The 20567-nt window shown below is 36.9% G+C and overlaps 1 protein-coding gene across 15 annotated transcripts in view; it reads right to left on the reverse strand.

Moving 5' to 3' along the window:
- The window catches only part of TP53BP1 (tumor protein p53 binding protein 1), a 97905-nt gene that overhangs the window by 22668 nt on the left and 54670 nt on the right, over positions 1–20567 (reverse strand). For 9 of the 15 annotated variants that reach the window (XM_025998583.2, XM_072740631.1, XM_025998585.2 and 6 more), the window contains 5 exons: positions 18254–19577; positions 11154–11273; positions 10188–10391; positions 5943–6000; positions 3029–3121 (listed from right to left, as the gene is read on the reverse strand). In XM_025998583.2, coding sequence (XP_025854368.1) covers positions 3029–3121; positions 5943–6000; positions 10188–10391; positions 11154–11273; positions 18254–19577 — 1799 coding nt within the window. Of the gene's footprint in view, positions 1–3028; positions 3122–5942; positions 6001–10187; positions 10392–10556; positions 10703–11153; positions 11274–18253; positions 19578–20567 lie in introns of those variants that run through there. The other 6 variants (XM_072740635.1, XM_072740634.1, XM_072740632.1 and 3 more) reach the window with 2 other exon arrangements.

Below are 20567 nucleotides of genomic sequence, written 5' to 3' on the forward strand. Positions count from 1 at the left end.
GAAACTTTGGACAAAAGAATTAATGTAATTAATGTTCTCTCCATTGAGTAACTGCAAAAATCTACTCTCAGATTAAGTAAACTAATTGTGTAAGTAGTAAATTCATGTAAAAAATGCCTAAAAACTTTTAACTTTTTGATAAATTATGAGTTCAATGAGTCAGTACACTACAAACAAAACAAGAAACTAAAGATTTTGAGGTTATATTAAATGCATAGCAGCCAGAATCAAGATAAAAGGAATCCATTCTGAACTGACCATGGTGCAACCATATCTGGATCTGTTTCAGTTTGGCATATCATAGTTCTTCATTTATAAAACTGAGATATACCTAGAAAAGAATAGCTAGGATGATCATGGATCTAAAAAACATGTCAAATGTTGTTTTATTTGGCTAGAGACAAATGGAACTACTCACTGAGAAAGAGAAAGCTGTCTCAATCTGGGAGGAACTCTGACCCCGTAAGAGCTGAGCTGACATGTAGGCAGAAAAAAAGGAAACCTGAAGAGCTCTTTGAGAAATGCTCTGCTCTCAGGAACCCCTGAGTGGCTCAGCAGTTGAGCGTCTGCCTAAGACCCAGGGCCTGATCCTGGAGTCCTGGAATCAAGTCCCACATCCGGCTCCCTGCATGGAGCCTGCTTCCCCCTCTGCCTGTGTCTCTGCCTCTCTCTCTGTGTGTCTCTCATGAATAAATAAGTAAAATCTTTATTAAAAAGAGAGAGAGAGAGAGAGAGAGAGAGAAACGCTCTACTCTGGATATTGAATAAGAAAGAGAAGTTTCTGAGATTTTATCTTGTTGAGCTCAGCTTACCAAAAAAGGAGATTAAAGAGAGGTTTAGAATAGAGTTCTAGCCAAAGAGCCTGGTAAAAATTTGGTCATAATAGTTTAAGTCACGTCAGGAACCTCAAATGAATAAGGATATATATACAATAAAGAAAATGTAAGAATAAGACCACCAGGAGACAGATGAGAAAAATCTACCTCTGATAAGGTTATAAGTGACCATAAATACAATTTACTTAGCACAGGGCTAGATACACAGCAGAGCTCAATCAATACTAGTTGCATAAAACAATTAAGACCTGATTCATTTGTTCTATAACCTGAATATTCATGTTTGAACCTTTCAGACAGCTAACATGTCACAGTTGAACAATGAAAGTCAAAAGCTAGAAGGCATAGGACTTGACTGCTATTTAAAGAACTCAATTACCACCTTTCCCCACCCTTAAAGAAGCCTACCACATTTTACAGAAGCTGTTTATTGAGCGTAGAACTTCTGAATAGAATTTCACTTCTCACGTAAAATTTTATTTTTTTTCCAAGTAAAATTTTATTTAATTGGTGAGTATTAAGTTGGGTTTTTTCCCCAAAGAGTTCATCAGAACAACTTTCTTCTCTCTCTAAAGACCAAAGGTGTCTCATTGTAACATTAGCAATATTCAGCAGAGTCCTATCAAATATCAGAAATTGGTATTTATCATTCTCATGTTAACATCAATCAAATGAATGATGTTAACATTACAGTCATTTCCCCCCAAGTTCATAGAACAGTAGGTAAAAAGTGAAGCCTTAATTGCAACACGTATACTGCCAGAAATGTTGCTCCAACTCCTACCAAGTTCATAAATCCTTAAACATAAAACTGAGAAATACCTACCATAAAAATGTATATGAATGTCCCAATAAACAATAAAGAAAGAATCTTTAGCACTAGAAAAGAGCTTTAGAAGAGAAATCCAATAAATTGTTAAGAAGGGCCATATTTCTCTTTATTAGTTCCAGCTACACAATCCTACCTTGGTCACTATATGCCAGGTTTGAAACTTATGCTAAGAAAGCAAATTTTAGTAGAAAAAGTCTGGATAAAATTAATCCAGAGTGAAAGAGGTAAGAATAAATCTCCCTACTTAACAAACTTCTAACCATTACATTCTGAGTGTAGGTCTGTCTGTGGAGAAACTGAAATCAAATCCATCTGAATTCTCAGGCCTTTTGTTCTACCAAAGTTAAACAAAATCACCAGCATCTTGTCTTTCTATTTAAGATATTCTTAAAAAAAAAAAAAAAAAGATATTCTAGTAAAATAGGAAGGCAATACAATGCCAACAGTAAATTTAGTAATGCTGGGCCATTCTTACATCACTTTAGGAATCAGACAAAGTGGCATTTCACCTAACAAGTTGCTTGATACAATAGAGAATATGACCTATTTGATTCTCAACAATATCAACAAGCTCACATTTAATAATCAGAATGCTAATAAAAGCACTGAAATGTTTCTTCTCATTATTTATGTCAATAAAGAACATTAAAATTATGTTGCAAAAAAATACTATTAGGATTATACCCACTGACAAAACATTATCAAATTCCCTAATTACAAAATCACTGAATACCACCTAATGAAAATACAAGCTTATTTCCATTGCCATTAATTACTTCAGTATACTAAGTATAAAAATTGTATGTCCCAAACATACAATTGTACAATTGTATGTACCAAACATACAAACATTTCTTTTTAAACAGAAAAAATACTTTGTAACTAAAAAAATTTTTCTGTCAGGGAAGTTCTAAGAGATTATGGAGTAAAGAAGTCATGGGCAAATCTTAATTCCGTCAAGTATGATGAGATTTAAATTTGGAGTGAACATCTCAGTTTTGCCCTATGGGAAACTAAAAACCCCAAAACGTCTTGTTATAAATCAACGTGCAAAACTAAGAAAAAAGGAGTAATCTTAAAAATATAGAATGATACATTTCATTTTTAGAACGATATAGTCTCATAAATTTATGAAGAACCATTTCAAATTGAAAGAACAAGCAGATCAAGACAAAAATCTGTGTCTATAAAATATTAAATAAAATTTCCCATGACAGCTCATTTATAAATCCATCTAGAATATGTCACAGTCCCTCAGATAAAAACGTAAGCTCAAGTTCACAAAATGGTAGTAATGTACATTCCAGATTTTGGTACCAACCATTCTGCAAATCAATACAGCTATGGAAATAATGCTCACCTGATGGGTGCAGAGGGAGGATCCTGACTTCGAGCCTCATCATCTTGTTGGGTTTCACAGACACAGCTAAATACAGACACAGTCTTCAGAGGACTAAGATAATAAATTAAAGCAATATATTGTGTTAGTTTTGAAAGGATAAGTACCTCTGGAGATTATCCTTTTTAGGCACAAAGGGAATAAAATTCTTGCTCTGCACCCTAAACCTCAAACCACCCTATATCAAAATATCTTTCTTCATACTTGTTATAAATTAGCACAATAAGAAAACTCTCAAGAAGATTCACAAGAAATAAGATGGACAGAGGAGTATATCAAATACCATAAAGATCCAATCAACAAAGTCTAAACTTTAATACTCTTTTAGTAAAACCACTCAGTGTCTTCAACAAATTGCTAGGGGGGAAAATGGGGGTGGGGTGGGAGAAGGAGATACTTATATATTAAAAGACATTTTAACTTAAGGGACATAATCAAATTTGATGAGACAAATCAGATCAAACTTTAACTAAAGAGATAATGTGTAGACCTTGTTTGGATCTTGATTGAATCAAAGTGTAAAAAATCTTTAATGAGGCAATTGGAGAAATGTGAACACTGATTACTTTTTTTGAACACTGAATATTTGATGACATTAAGGAATCGCTGATAATTTTAAAAGTATGAGCACAGCACTATGATCAAGTTCAAAATAAAATCCTATCCTTTAGAAATATCATTAGAATATTTACAGATAAATGATATAATGCTGGAATTAGCTTCAAAATAATCCAGTAGAGGAGAGTGTGCTAGAAATATTTATAAATGAATCAAGACTGACAATGAGTTGGTAATTTTTGACACTGGGTGATGATTATGTGATGGTTCATTATACTCTTTTCTCTACTTCTTGAAATCTTCAATAATGAAATGTTTGAGAAAGAAGATGACAGCAAGTAATCTACACAGAGCCCAGTTACAAACAACACTTTAAAACAGTGTACTGCTTCACCTAAATGCAAAAGAAGCAGTGATCATTTAAAATATTCAAACATGGGATCCCTGGGTGGCTCAATGGTTTAGCCCCTGCCTTTGGCCCAGGGTGTGATCCTGGAGACCCGTAATCGAGTCCCACATTGGGCTCCCTGCATGGAGCCTGCTTCTCCCTCTGTCTGTGTCTCTGCCTCTCTTTCTCTCTGTGTCTCTCATGAATAAATAAAATCTTAAAAAAAAAAAAAAAAAAGTTACTCCTTAGGGGCAGCCCGGGTGGCTCAGGGGTTTAGTGCCCCCTTCAGCCCAGGGCTTAATCCTGGAGACCTGTGATCAAGTCCCATGTCATGCTCCCTGCATGGAGCCTGCTTCTCCCTCTGCCTGTGTCTCTGCCTCTCTCTCTCAGTCTCTGTGTCTCTCATGAATAAATAAATAAAATCCTTAAAAAATAAATAAATAATAAATAAAATACAATACTCAAACATAGCTTACTGTAAATGATTTCTTATGGTGAACCCAACTGTAAAAGTGAATAGTTGAAAATTTTGAAAATCTAGATTCTCATGTACAATTCAGTTAACAACAATACCAATGAATTTTGTCTCTTTCCATGATCCACCAATCCAACCCTCCACCCTCAAGTTTTATCCTTATCTTTCATCCCTACATTTGGCACAAAAGATTAAGCAGCAGCAGGTTCAGGTATACAATTATGTTAAAACCAAAGAGATCAAGTATATACTCCATTTTCTTCAACTTGTAAGACTACAGAATATTAAAGAGACGTAACTGAGTAAGAACCCTAAACTGCTTACCTTGCAGATTAAATATGCAAGGGCCAGGAGAATAACTAATCTCCCTAAAACAAGGTTAAATACAAATCAAAGAATTTACACATGGGCCAGAAACTTGCAATTGAGGGTCAAATTTAGTCCACAGACATGTTTTTTTTGACCCAAAAAGTAAGAAATTTTGTTTTTAAAAATCTAGCTTTCAGGGATCCCTGGGTGGCACAGCGGCTTAGCGCCTGCCTTTGGCCCAGGGCGCAATCCTAGAGACCCGAGATTGAATCCCACGTCGGGCTCCCAGTGCATGGAGCCTGCTTCTCCCTCTGCCTGTGTCTCTGCCTCTCTCTCTGTGTGACTATCATAAATGAAAAAAAAAAAATCTAGCTTTCTCTTAAAAATGTAAAGATCGGGCAACAGAAGTTTGTACTTTTGCATGGTAATAATCAGCTGGAATTGAAGAGGGCACACATGTTCAGCTGGCAATCATCTTTAATACTCTATGCTCTTGCACCTAGCCTGCTTTACTTACTTACTGTACCTACCAAGCCCAATTTAACAATCCTCACCTATATTTCACCGACAGCTGCAAGTATGTTCATGCTGGATGACTCATGCCATAAACCAATGAAACAATTCTACTCTCGCAGCCACCAGATGGCAAAGTTTACTGCAAAAGCCTCATACGGGGTCAAACCCATCCTCAAAGCATTACAGCATTCATGACAAAGCAAAAGTAACAGTTCAACACAATAGTTAACTTGGCAGGCAGAAGAGAAAATGGCCTGAGGTTGCGGCTGAGTCAGGAATCTTTGAAGGAACAAGGTCTAAGGCTATCTCTTGTTAAATCCTTTGTTACCTTACTAGTAGCAGCAATAATCTCCAGTCTTACCATCAGAAAAAGAAAAAAAATGGCACTCCCACATGAACAAAAGGGAGAAAGAGAAACACCATTAAATATATTAGTTCTAAGTAGAGTAAAAAGCTTTATCAGACTGAAAGTATTATAAGACAGCCTACGTTAGATTCAACACATGGCTAAGTCCTTTATACTGGAGTTTCATTTTAGTTTTTTTACTCTATTGATAAATCATCTTCCCTTTATTACCAGAGTGGCTTTGTATATTAAATTCCTCTAAATAGCAACCAGCTCTGGTTACCTGGCAACAGCCTCAGCAACAGCAGTAGATCCATTTTTTCTTTCACCAGTTGCAGGCTCTGAATAAAAACAAAAGCAAGGACAGAAAGGAAAGAGAAACAGAATTCAGTTAATACCACACCTAAAAAGCTGCTCTATTAATAATTGCAACAAGTAACAAAAAGAGGTAAAAATAAGTAAACATAAAGATTTCTTATCATTTAATGGTACAAGTCTTTCCTCACTTGCATCAAATTAATTTTCTTTTAAACTTCCTAGAGAAGACAGTCTGTCCATAAATATAATAAAATGAATTACTAAATAGTAATATGTAAAAATGAAAACTAAACTTCTGAATCAATTCATCTCTTCTCATACAAGGTGTAAAAAATTATATTAGAAAATAAAAAAATTAAAACAAGAAAAAACTTTAATAAAAAACTATGCAAAAATGTTTAAATTGATGCACAAATTTTATTTAATTTTTTTGATGTAAAAATTTTAAATAGTGTGGAATTTTAAGAGAACTCACACACAGAAAGTACTCAAGTTCTTCCCAAAGTGCTTTTGGGACAGATAACCTTAAGAACAAAACACATTTTCAAGAAAGAATCTATAGTAAAGAATTAAGGGTGATATTGAAAAGAATCCCATATTCTCAAAGCAATGTCACTAATGAGGCTAGAGGATTAAAATTTGTTCATTTACAACTTATTCCAGCCTTAGAGAAAATGACAAATATTTTTAAACATTTCTAAAATATTTATGACCTGGGGTACCTGGGTAGCTCAGTCGGTTAAGCATCTGCCTTCAGCTCAGGTCATGATCTCAGGGTCCTGAGCCCCGAGTTAGGCTTCCTGCTCAATGGGGAATCTGGTTCTCCCTATTCCCCTCCCCTTGCTCATGCTCTCATAGTCCTCCTCTCTCTCAAATAAATAAATCTTTAATAAATAAATAAATAATATTTTAAAAATAAATAAAAACAAAATATTTCTGATCCAACATAATCTAAACAAAGTAGCAATTGAAAGTTAGTGGTTAGAGCTCTGGCTCTGAAAGAGAAACCTGGCTCAGGTCTTGGCCCCAGCATTTAGTAGTCCAACCTGGTAATAAATTCCATCTTTTGTCAGCTTCCTCATCTATAAGATAAAACGGAACCAACCTCACAGGTTTGTTGTGAAGATGAAATGAGTAAAACTGTAAGTATGGTGCCTGTCTGATACAGTGTTCCTAGTATCAGGAAAGGTAGTAATATCATCCAGAATGTTAGCTCCATTTAAGGTCTTCCAGTTGCAATTTCAAATCTAAAGATTCAATCTTTTTAAAAAAGGGAGGGGAGCCTGGGAGACAGGGCCTGGCTGGCTTAGTCAATAATAGATCACATGACTCTTGATCTTGAGGTTATGGGTTCAAGCCCCACATTGAGTATAGAGATTACCTAATAAAATCATTAATAAACAAACAAGGCTACCACATACTCTCTTGATAAGCCCTACCTGATTTCAGTGATAATTAAAAGGAAACATGTAATACTTTAATTTCTACTGAGTTAATAAGATTCAAATTAATAAGCATTGAAGGGACGCCTGGGTAGCTCAGCAGTTGAGCGTCTGCCTTTGGCTCAGGGCATGATCCTGGAGTCCTGGGATCAAACCCCACATCAGGCAGCCTGCATAGAGCCTGTTTCTCTCTGCCTCTCATGAATAAATTAAAAAAATCTTTAAAAAAAAATAATAAGCATTGAAAAGCAGGATAGCACTGTAATTCAGACCCAGACTTCTGGTTCTTGAAACTAACTTGTTGCTGTCTTTTATTTTTTATTGTTTTTTTAAAGATTTATATATTGGGGGAGGAGGGTAAGGGAGAGCAAGCACATGTGCACAGGATGGGGAGGGTAGGGGCAGAGGAAGAGAGAGAGAGAATCTCCAGCAGACTTCCCACTGAGCACATAGCCCAATACAGAGCTCAACTCCACAACCCTGAGACCACGATTTAAGCTGAAACCAAGAGTTTGACACTTAACCAACTGAGCCACCCAGGCACCTGTTTTTTGTTTTTTAGAGTTTATTTATTTTTTTAGTAATCTCTACACCCAATGTGGGGTGTTCAAACTCATGACCCTGAGATCAAAAGTCACATGCTTTTCCAACTGAACCAGCCAGGCGCCCCTAGTTCTTAAAATTACTTTGAATTCAGGTTACTCCATTTTACTAGGTGTTTGACTCTACGAAAGGTGCTCAGTCTTCCTGTGCCTCAGTTTCCTTACCTATAAAATGAGGATAATAACACAACCTATTTCACGGTTTGTTGAGAGATTCACTAAGCTGTACATGTAAAATGCTTGACATATCATAAGAACTCAAAGTCTATTAGCTAAAATTTCTTCTTTCCTTTGGTCTCCAGAGAATGAGAGGCCCTTCTTATTCAAGTCCACCCATTCTATCTGTAGTCTCTGAAAGCTTCCTCTCCCAATGCCCTCAGGGTTTTGATCTATCAACTGTTCTCCTTATTCCCTCATTTTTAACCCATCTCTCTTTTGGAGATTTCTTCCAGTCTATAAATTTCCTTAGGCCTCTCTATGCTTAGGCACAAAAATGAAAAAAAATCTCCTCCAGTCTTGAATTTCTAACTTGGCATTATTTTTTCTTCCTTCCTCATATTAACTTCTCAAAAGTAGAATACATTTGCTACCTCTTCTCCCCAACAATCCTCAACTACTGTCAGTATAACTCCCACTCAAAGCACCATACTGAAATAGTCCTTGCTAGAATCACCAAATGGATCCTAATTGCCAAATCTAACGTACATTTTGTTATACCTTATCAGACCCTCACTTTTGCATCTAACATTGTTACCTTCTTATAATTCTCCTCCCCATAGACTTCCATCTTTTCATACTCTCCTAGTCCTCTTCACTGAATGTTCCTTTACAATCTCTTTTATAAGATTTTTTTTCTGTTCTAACTTCATTTAAAAATAGTATTTAAAAACTACCTGGTGGAAAAATTATAAACTTTCATGTCAGATAGATCTGATTCAAACTCTAGCACTACCTCTTAGCAATTACTATGACCTTTAGCGGGGTGCCTGGATGACACAGTCAGTTCAAGCATGAGACTCTTGGTTTTGGTTCAGGTCCTGATCTCAGGGTCCTGAGACTGAGCCACATATCAGGCTCCCTGCTCAGCAGAGTCTACTTAAGACTCTGCCTCTCCCCCTCTCTACTCCCCACTCTCTAAAATAAATAAATATTTTTTAAAAATTATTGGGGTGCCTGGGTGAAATCAGTCGGTTCAGCATCTGACTCTGGTTCAGGTCATGATCTCAGGGGTCCTGGGACTGAGCCCTGAATCAGGCTCCACACTAAGCAGAGAGTCTGCTTGTCCCTCTCTCTCTGCCCGACTTGCCCCCACCGTTTGTGCTGTCTCTCTCAAATAAATAAAATATTTTAAAAATGTGTGTGTGTGTGTCCTTACTTAGGTATATAACTTAAAAGCTCTCTTTATGATTGGAAATATTACCTACTTTAGAGTACTATCATGAAAACTTAATTCAAATGTAGATTCATTCTGTACTTTTTCCCTCCTTCTTATTTCCATATTCAACTTGTCCCAAGGTTCTCTATTCCATGTACTGCTCAGATTCATCCCCTCATCTCCACCTCTACTACTAATGACCCTATTTCCTGGTTAAACAAAGACTGAGTTTTCCAGGCATGAGACTAGGAAATGGGCAAGGCAAAGCATAATGCACCAAGGCAAAAGTTTTTAAACACTCAGCTGAGCCTTTTAAAAAAGCAAACCTGGAATTATTCCCTTACCTAAAATTCTTCAGTATCTCAGCATGATGTAAAAGGCCTTTCTGAACTGGATCCTACTTTTGCAGCCTCCTTTGTACCTTCTCTGTATTTTAGCCATACCAATCAATGAGCAATTAATTAATATGAGAAACAATCAACATAAGCCTACAAAGTGAATCCTCAATTCTACATTTTCTACCCTCTCCTGAACTGTTTCTGAATATGGAAACTGATTACTTTAAAAACAAAGGTTTAATACAAAGAAACAACACTAGAGATTATAAAATGAAGCATCTTCAGTAACAAGACAGTGAGTAGCCGAAAGCAATGAATTAAATCTACAAGAATAAGACTTTAGAGATTCATTTATCATTATACAAGTATTAATTACTGTAATTAGAAGAAAGAAAATACTTCTCAGATGATCTGTACCTACTAATTACAAGATTAACAGAAAATAAAACTTACTTTCCAGAGTAAACTGCAAAGACTCTTCACTCGTTTCAGTCTCAGGACTGACCAGTTTCATTCTTAGACACAATTTATCATCCATTTCTGGGGCAGCCCCAGGCTCCCCTTTTTCATTCCCAAGTATGGGATCGTTGCTCTCCACCATGCTTTCAGACATGACATCACTGGTTGCTATGGTGCTCTCTGGATAGTTGCTAATATCTGTAAGGAGGAGGCAGGAGGAAGAAATAACACTAAAATACAAACATGAAAACTACAATTCAAGGTCATCAATTTGCCTGTTTGGTTCCACAGCTCTGCAGGATTGAGGGGGTTCCTAGGATAGATCCTGTCACAGTATCAACAACTACGCACTAGTATTGACACCTGGTCTTAAGAGGAGCAACAGGATTCAGTTCCACTTCTGCATCTGGACAAAGGATGCTGCATGAGCCCTCAGCCAACCCACATCTGCAAAGCATCAGGCATAGGTAGCAGGAGACTCCAGACGGCATGATTGTTACCTCCCAGCACTGACTAGAGAAAACAAATAGGTTAATGCAGAAGACTACTGGCTACTTCAGGGAAGGAGGACCTAAGTTTTCCTTCCCTATCAAGCAGCAAACTGATAGCCAGGGTACTGAATAAATAGTACTTTTACCCTATTTCCTGACCCTTCCTTATAAAAATAGCTCTGTATCATTGCTTAGTACCCAGATTCAACTGCCTTGCAAGTAATAAGAGTAAAATCCTCATAAATACTCCCTTCCTTCCTTCCTTCCTTCCTTCCTTCCACTCTCTTATTATCGCTCAATATCTTACAGGAGTAAACTTATGGAATCAAACACCACAACCATATTCTTCCTAAGACAAAAACCAATCATATCAGGCAGACCCAACTCCTCAGATCTAAAAGAATCACTTGCATAAAGAATGGTATATCAGAAATTCTGCTTTAAATATCATTACATGTTAGTCACTCACCAATAGGAGTACTGTGTCTTTTGGGCTCCAATTTTAGGTGACCAATAAGAGGTGGAGTTGCACCAGTTAATGGTGGGATAATTTCACCTTCTTTAGGCAAAGTGAAATGAAAAGGAGTTTCTAGAGGGGGAACAAAAGAAACAAAAAGGAAACCAAAACAGAAATATATTTAAAAAGTAAAAGTGAAAAGAACTGCAAGAAATATTTCAATTATTCTTTCCTTTTGCTGCCCAAATCAGCCTCACTCCCAACCCTTCTCACCAAGGCATCCAACCAATCTCCTACCATCCTCTGTGTTCCAATTACGGCCATCAACAACAGGACTGACATAAAGCATACAACCAAAAAACAGACAAACTGAAGAAGCCCAAAGTTTAGAGGCCCTGAGGAACAGGAGGTCAGAAGTAAGATGTACCAACCAGCATTCACTCTAGGCCATAATAGTAATAATCTACATGTCTGCACAGTGGTAAATCTCACATACATGAGCATTCCCAGTATACACATTTTGGTTAGTCACCAATAAATTAATATAAACATAAAACATTTGTCGGGGTGCCTGGGTGGCTAAGTGATTGAGCGTTGGCCTTCAGTTCAGGTTGCGATCCTGGGAGTTCTGGGATCAAGTCCCCTATCAGGCTCCCCACAGGAAGCCTGCTTCTCCCTCTGCCTATGTCTCTGCCCCTCTCTCTGTATCTCTCATGAATAAATAAATAAAATCTTTAAAAAAACAATAAAATATTTGTCAAGATACAGAACTTCACTTTTTAACTAGGCCTTGGTTTCAAATTTTTACTAATCAGAATTAGTAAACTGCCAAAAATGACACTTTGTGATTTAATTGTTTACTTCTTTTATTTTTCTTTTTAAGATTTTATTTATTTATTCATGAGAGACACAGAGAGAGAGAGAAGAGAGAGGCAGAGACATAGGCAGAGGGAGAAGCAGGCTCTATGCAGGGAGCCCGACGCAGGACTCGATCCCGGGGCCCCAGGATCACACCCTGGGCTAAAGGCGGTGATAAACTGCTGAGCCACCCAGGCTGCCCTGTTTCCTTCTTTTAATGAAGTGACTAAGTTTGGGAGAAAAAAAGAACTGTGCCAGACTTCTCCTCTTAAACCTAACATCTGAAAATTCGTACTTACTTTCCTTTGATACCTCAAAATACCTACAATCTGCCATACTCAGTCACTGCTCCTTTGCGAAACATTCTGCCTAATGTGTATCCTACCATTACCAAGCAATTCTCCAATTCTCAGCAGAGACTGTCTTTCAATTCTGACACTATCTACCTGGAGACAGCATCAGATCCCACAAATTAATAGCTCAGTCCCACTTTTAAGACTGACTGCCCCCACTACAGATGCCCATCGTAAAGCCAGTTTGTTGTTACCTGTGTTTCTGTCCCACCAGCTGTACCCTGAAGATTCTACGACCTCCTCCTTCAAGTTTGATTAAGTTATAAGAGCTATTCACAGTACTCAGAGAAACATTTATGTTTACCAATTTATTATAAAGGACACATATGAACAGCCAAACAACACAGAACAGAAGGTGAAATCCAGAAGGGTTCTGATAGCAGAAGCTTCTTGTCCCCATGCAACTGAGATGAGGTATCTACCCTCCTTGCTCATTACAAGGAGAAAGCTTATTAAATCTTGTTTAAGAGCTTTTCTTGAGTTTGATCTCCAGCCCTTCCTTCCAGGAGGAGGTTAGATAGGACTGAAACTTTCACCCACCCAGTCACTAGGTCTTCCTGGTGTACAGCCCTGTCCTGAGGCTATATAGGGATTCTACCCTAAATCATCTTATTAGCATAAACTCAGGTGTCTGAAAGGCTTTCTTATGAACAACAAAAGATAGTCCTATCACTTAGAAAATTACAAGAATTTCTGGAGCTCTGTGCCAGGAACTAAATGAAGACCAAGTTTCTCTTTATTTATTTTTTTTTTCCAAGTTTCTCTTTAAACCAAATTTTTCATCTTTTTCCATTCCACTTCTATTCTGTATTATGTTTCATATGAAGCACTTTAACACTTTTTTCTTCAAAGTCACAAAACAACGAAAAACCCCATCTCATATCAATTAGTAATCTGAAGGGATGTAAAGAGAAAACAAAATAAACTTTAGAAATAAAGGATAAGGGGCACCTGGGTGGCTCAGTGGTTGGGCGTCTGCCTTTGACTCAGGGAGTGGTCCTGGGGTCCTGGGATCGAGTCCCGCATCAGACTTCCCACAGGGAGCCTGCTTCTCCCTCTGCCTGTGTCTCTGCCTCTCTCCCTCTCTCTGTTTCTCACGAATAATTAAAATCTTAAAAAAAAAAAAAAAAAGAAAGGATAAAATGTATATATGCTCAGCTAAAGGAACTGTAAAGAGTATGAGTAAAGAACTGCAGAATTACATCTTTTTTTTTTTGTAAGATTTGAGAGAGCGCATGTGCACACAAGCAGGAAGAAGGGGAGAGGGAGAGAAAGAATTCCTAAGCAGACTCCCCACTAAGCAGCAGAGCCCGAATGGGGCTTGGGGCTCAATCTCATGACCCTGAGATCATGACCTGAGCCAAAATAAAGAGACGACTTCAAGAGACAGATGCTTAACTGACTGAACCACCCAGACACCCTGGAGAATCACATTTTAAATGGCAAAGAGAAAAATAAATAAATAAATAAATAAATAAATAAATAAATAAATAAATAAATAAATAAATAAATAAAATGGCAAAGAATTTCACCATAGTAACAGAAAAAAGAGAAATGGTCAGGCAGGTAACCATTCCATTCCATCATTCATTCTCCAGCAATTCCCCAAAAAGCAAGTCCTTTAGGTTAATAAAGAAGAACTTAGAAGAAATATGCAGCCTAAAAAGTAAAAATATATCTCACAAAGCATCAAACACCCCAAAGCAGTATTTGATAGAATTTTGGTTCCTGGAACAATCACCTGCGCTGTACTGCTCTCTTAACAGGAACCATCCCTCATATTATGACTGATCATGCAGACTTTTTAAAATCTCTATGAAATCCTTTAAATCCATCCTTCTATGTCATACCATAATATGTAAATGTAACATGCAATCATTAATTTACTGAATATTATTTCTCTGTAATAGGGTTTCCTTTGCACAAGATAAAACTTATGAAAAATTACTTTAGGGATTCTTGGGTGGCTCAGCAGCTGAGCATTTGCCTTTGGCTCAGAGTGTGATCCCAGAGTCCTGGGATCGAGTCCCACATCGGGCTCCCTGTGAGAAGCCTGCTTCTCTCTCTGCCTCTGTCTCTACCTCTCTATCTCTCATGAATAAGTAAAATATTAAAAAAAAAAAAAAAAAAGGAAAGAAAGAAAGATTACTTTAGCACCATTGACCCAGCTGCATTCCTACAACCCAATGGAAAAATGAGTCTAATTTTATAGGCAACACTGCCACTATTTATCTGGGCCTTCAATGACTCATTCCTGGATTATTACAACAGCCTATCAATTACTTTCTCTGTCTGAAGTCTCCCCTTTTCCTCAACCCCCAATTCTTTCTGCATACCACAACCAAAGCAACATTCCTATAAAATATTACTTTGAACATGTTAGCTCCTTGTCAAAATGCCAAGGTTTCCACTAGAAGATAAATTCCTAACTCTTTAGTCAGCATTCAATTAACCAGAAACAGCCTTTATTTTTAGTCTTTAATTATTCATATTCAGAAAGCCTCTATTCAATGTCCTCCAAACGCTTTCAGACATTTCTCTGCTTTTGTTCAACGCATCTGAAAGACACCACTAATCTAGTCAAGTTATCACCGTCCTGCAAAATATTTTAGCCTTTAATACTGGAATTTTCCACATATTTTAAATTCTCTGACATTTCCCATGCCTATTGTTTAAATTATCAAGTCCTTTCTTGCTATCCCAGATTATCATGAGCTATTTTATATGCCAGCATACCAACCTATGAAGGACAGCAGTGAACAAAATGAAACCAGCTGAGTGGGATGTTTGTCTTTATTACTAAAGACTTAAGGGAATTCATTAGTTCAAAGCAATATTTAAAAACCTTAATGTTGGGATCTCTGGGTGGCTCAGCAGTTTAGCAGCCTGCCTTTGGCCCAGGGCATGATCCTGGAGTCCTGGGATCAAGTCCCACATCAGACTCCCTGCATGGAGCCTGCTTCTCCCTCTGCCTGTGGCTCTGCCTCTCTCTCTGTCTCTCATGAATAAATAAAATCTTAAAAAAGAAAAAATTAAAACCTTAATGTCAGGAAGGCCTCCCCAATTTCTAACTTTGTTACAATCTACAGCCCATTTAATCTTCTTTTGTGCTCAAGAGAATTGGTTACTTCTTAAAACAGATTAAAAGCCACCTAATTAAAAATTTCTATACTGGGTGATATCACCCATAAACAGTTTATGCTGAGTCTGCCTCTGACATTAACGGCTAATTAGAATGATATTCCATAAAGTAAGCCAGTAAAGATTAGAGCTAGAGCACAAAACATACCTAGTTTCCCTACCACAGACCACCATTTGTGGTTTTAATTATAGACTTACTGAACTTGTCACAATTTTTCACATAATCAACCTATCAGAAGTGTATTCTATGTTGAATAAGGCTGGGTTTCCAAGTACCATCTTTCTAAATTTGCTTTCTCAAATTTCAAGAGGTCTCCTTAAACAAATGTCTGAGAACAGACAAGTTCTCAGTTATCTATAAATATAGGCATTTACAGTGATTGTCTCCTTTTCTTTCCCAACTTCCTATCTTCTCTTTCTTATTTGAACTTTTGCAAATAAGCATGTATCTTTTTAGTCAATAAAGCTATTAAAAAACAAAAGTATCCTTCTAACTTTAGTATACAGAAATCTAACTGAACAAACCTGGGACTCAACCAATTCATACCTTTCATTTTGTATTGTATTGTATTGTTTAGTATTTTTATACTAAAACTAAAGAATCATTAACTTTTGAGTATTTTTATACTAAAACTAAAGAATCATTAACTTTTGAGTTTACTCTCATTTAAATTAGGCTCTCTTAAACTTTGGTAACTAAACAACTGTATTTTAAGTATAATTTTTTCTCTTTTCTACCAATGCCCTTTCGAATGATTTTTTAAAATATTTTATTTATTTATTCATGAGAGACACGGGGGGGGGGGGGGGGAGAGAGAGGAGGCAGAGACACAGGGAGAGGGAGAAGCAGGCTCCATGCAGGAAGCCCAAAGTGGGACTTGATCCTGGGTCTCCAGGATCACGCCCCAGGCCAAAGGCAGGCGCTAAACCACTGAGCCACCCAGGGATCCCAAATGATTTACTTTAGACTAATTCTCTAACAGTCTAACCACTGTCTTCACTATTTTTAGTTTGCTCAAAAACTAAAATCTTGAAGTAAGCGGAAAGTAACTTACTAGTATTTTCAACAATCTAGATAAATACTAGTAAAATAAGTTTATTATGACAATGTCTACTATAAAAACTGTCCCGGGGACCCCTGGGTGGCTCAGCGGTTTAGCGTCTGCCTTTGGCCCACGGTGTGATTCTAAAGTCCCGGGACTGGGTCCCGTGTCTGGCTCCCTGCAGGAAGCCTGCTTCTCCCTCTGCCTATGTCTCTGCCTCTCTGTGTCTCTGGTGAATAAATAAAATAAAATCTTAAAAACAAAAAACCTGTCCCTGCCAATTAATAGTGTAAGCAAGAATTCACAGTCTTTGGCATATAAATGCTAAAATAATTAAAAAGCTCTTCTAAGTATCCATATTAAAACAATCTATAGGGATGCGGGGGGGTGGGGGGGCTCAGTGGATGAGCGTCTGCCTTTGGCTCAGGGCATGATTCCGGGATCTGGGATGGAGTCCCATATTGGGCTCCTTGCAGGAAGCCTGCTTCTCCCTCTGAGTGTCTGTCTCTATCTGTATCTGTCTCATGAATAAATAAATAAAATCTTAAAAAAAAAAAAATCTATAGGTCCTAACACTTTCTGAGCCTAAGTCAACAACAGTATTTAGGTATAACACAATTATAAAAATACTAAACAATACAGAATATTAATTAGATTATTCAGATAGTTCTTTGGCATAATTGGTCAGATTCAGAGTAACTATATTACACAACTGTACAGGAGTAAAAAGCATAGACTTCAGAATTAGGAGACCTAGGTTCTAGTCCTACCTCAATTATTAACTACCCATGACTTTAGAAAGAAGAGACTGAACTCTTAATCCCTAAGTTCTTTTTTAGCTATAACATTTTCTTGTTCTGTAAAGGAAGAATAAAAAATCCTGTATATAAAACCTAACGAATAGGGGCAATTTTGAAAGTTAAAAAAAAAAAAAAAGTACTACCTCTAGACAAGAAGTATAAGCCACCAAAAGGTATGATCACCTATACTAATAGCTAGGATAATGGCCAAATATTGTTTCTCATTTTCAAATCCCTAGAGGCTTGTTTTCTTAAATTTGTAACTTGATTTTTTTTTTATTTTTGGAGTTTGTTTTGCTTTTAAATTTTACTAACACTAGGCATTTAGAAAGTTTAGATTCTTTTCAGATAATCTTACATGGAATATTCTACAAATATTTCAGAAAGTAATCTATTTTCTCATTCTAGTTTTCAATAAAATAGGTAAAGAACATAAACTAATACTTTTTCCAGTTTAATGTTTAAGATGTATATACACTGAGCCAAATTTAGAACTTTACCTAATGCCCAGAAAGAGGAAAAAAATCTGTAACAATACACTCATTAATAGAGTTCTGAATATTTTACTATGTAGGTTAATAAAAAAAAATCCTTGTATTTCAAGGCAACTGTAAATACAGAAATATAAAAAAGGATTGGGACCTAAACACCAGACTGGTGTGATTTCTAAATATTTAGATAATTCATGTTGATCATTTCTGAGTTATAAAGCACATAAATTACGGATGATTCCATAAATAATTATAGCTACAAAAGAAAAACACATTGCAAAATTTTCAACTTCCCAACTATCACTGGCTATTCTAAACATAATTCTAAGTTAATTTTTAGCCCTGATATAAGCACAATTCTCTCCTACATTCCCTTCCAAGTTCTAATTTGGTTGGAAATACAGAACAATTTACAAGCACACTCACCACTAGAGCTTTCACAGAAGCTTTGTGAAGCTTGGGCAGAGGCCTTCTCCAGCTGCTGGGCTTCTCCACCTGAGCCCAGCTGCTTTGCATTAGCTATTTTTGAGTCTTTTGTTAATGAGTTATGGGTTTTTTCTTGAGGTTCAGCCTGCTGCATGTCCTGGTCAGGTTTCAGAGCATCATCTGCTCTCACTAAAGTCAAAGGAGGTTGTGGAGAGTGTACTTCTACAGGTTCCTTTTCTGCTGTCACTGATTTCAAATCTCCTTCATATTCTGCACTCTTTCCTTCCTGGGTATCAGCTCTATTCTCAGCACATGGCTCTATTTCTGGAGCCTCATCCTCCCACAACTGGGAATCTGAGCATTTCTCCACTCCCTCTAAAGGTTCAGAAGAAACATCAACTCTGGGAGATGGTTCCTTCACATCTACAATGACAACACTTGAATCCTCTGAAGTAGCTTCTTCCCACGCTTCCTGATCCTTATGTTCCAATTCTTGGTCAAGTACTGGAATCTTTTGGGGGGAATCAATACTAATCACACTGGTTTCAATTTCCATAGCTTCATGGCATTCTTGTTTGGGGATTTCTTTTGGAAGACACAACCCTTGGGACTGAGTTTCAGTCAGAGAAAGGTGCAATGGGACACTCTCCATATTTTCTTCTTTGGGCTCCTCTCCTTGACTTTCACAAGGAGTCTCAGGGATTTCTTCAACCTCAGACCCTGAAGACCCCTCCTCTGGATGATGTTCTTTAATTTCCATAGCTTCCTCCTGATCTAACACACTAGAGAGTGCCTCAGATCGAGTAGCTGGAGAAGGAACTGCCTGACTCCCTGAATCACAAGTGAGATCAATACAAACATCTTCCGCTACAGTCTCTTCTCTGCCTTTGCAACCAGTAGCTAAAATACTAATGTCATCTCTGGTTTCTGTATCATCCCCCTTCGTTTTATCATTCTGATTCAGTTCTACTTGGCCATCTTGTGCTGGATTCATCAGGATATTATCGTTTCCAGCAGGAACAAGTTTAGAATTGAGAACTGGAGACATAGGTTCCGTATCCTCAATCTGTGTGTTTTCTCCATCTTCATCAATCCTATGAGAACTCAAGCTCTCCATCTTTGGGGACTGACTATATTCACTTGTAGAAAGCATCAACTTACAAGAATCACCTGTCAATGACAGCCCAAGATCCTCAGTGGTATTCTTTGGTTCAATCTCTGAAGTTTTAGAACACTCAACAGTCAAAGATGAACTGTGCAAATCTCCACCTTTCTTCCCATCATTTGATCGTTCTTCCAAACTTGGAGATGGAATGAAAATGTCCTAAGGAGAAAGAAAAAGAAATAAATCTATTTCTTCAAAATATTTCTCTTGTGTCTTTGAATTCATCTAAAGTTTCTCAATCAATTGTTCAAGAATTACAGAACTCTAGGGCCATAATCTCAGAAATACAAAGTTCATAAATCCCCAGTCTGCAACAACACAGGTCACTTTAATCTTTTTCCTGTGAACCACTAATTTATAATAAGCAGAAGATAAACAAAAACAATGAAGTATTAACTTTTCCTTCTAAGGGTAGGAACGCCCTTAAATTTAATTATACATCACCCAACTCCTAAAAATACGTCATTTATCTGACGGGCTTTCAATTACATAGTAATCATATGAACAAATGCTTACACAGCCCACTTCAGTGCTCATAATGTGGGAATATATACTTATTTTACTTCCTACTATTTCAAAATATTCATTCATAAAATATTCATAAAATAGATGTTAAAATCCAAAACCAACAGTATCATCAGTCAACTAGACACCACTACATACCAACAAAGATGGCTAAAGTTAAAAAGACTATATCCTGTTGGTGAGATGTGGAACAACTGCAACTCTCATTTGCTGCTGATGGAAAGGCAAAATGGAAAAGAGTCTGACAGCATCTTAACAAAGTTAAAGAACATTACATATGACCTAGAAAATTCCACTTGTTAAGTATTTACCCTAGAGAAATAAAATCCTATGTCCACACTAAGATGTGTATGCAAATGTTTATAGCAGTATTATTTATAATAGTTCAAAGTTAGAAGCAACTCAAGTGTTTGTCAACTGGTGAATAAAACTGTGAAACTGTGGATATTTATATTATGGAATAGTACTCAATGAAAGTAGAGTAAGAAAAAAAAAATTAAAAAAAAAAAAAAAAGAAAGTAGAGTAAGAGGTTAATACATCTAACAATACGAATGAACATCAAAAATATGCTAGCTAAAGAACTAGAACATAAAAGACCATATACATTTTATGATTCCAACTAT

Source organism: Vulpes vulpes, chromosome 15 (genome assembly GCF_048418805.1).
Source record: "Vulpes vulpes isolate BD-2025 chromosome 15, VulVul3, whole genome shotgun sequence".
Lineage (NCBI taxonomy): Eukaryota > Metazoa > Chordata > Mammalia > Carnivora > Canidae > Vulpes > Vulpes vulpes.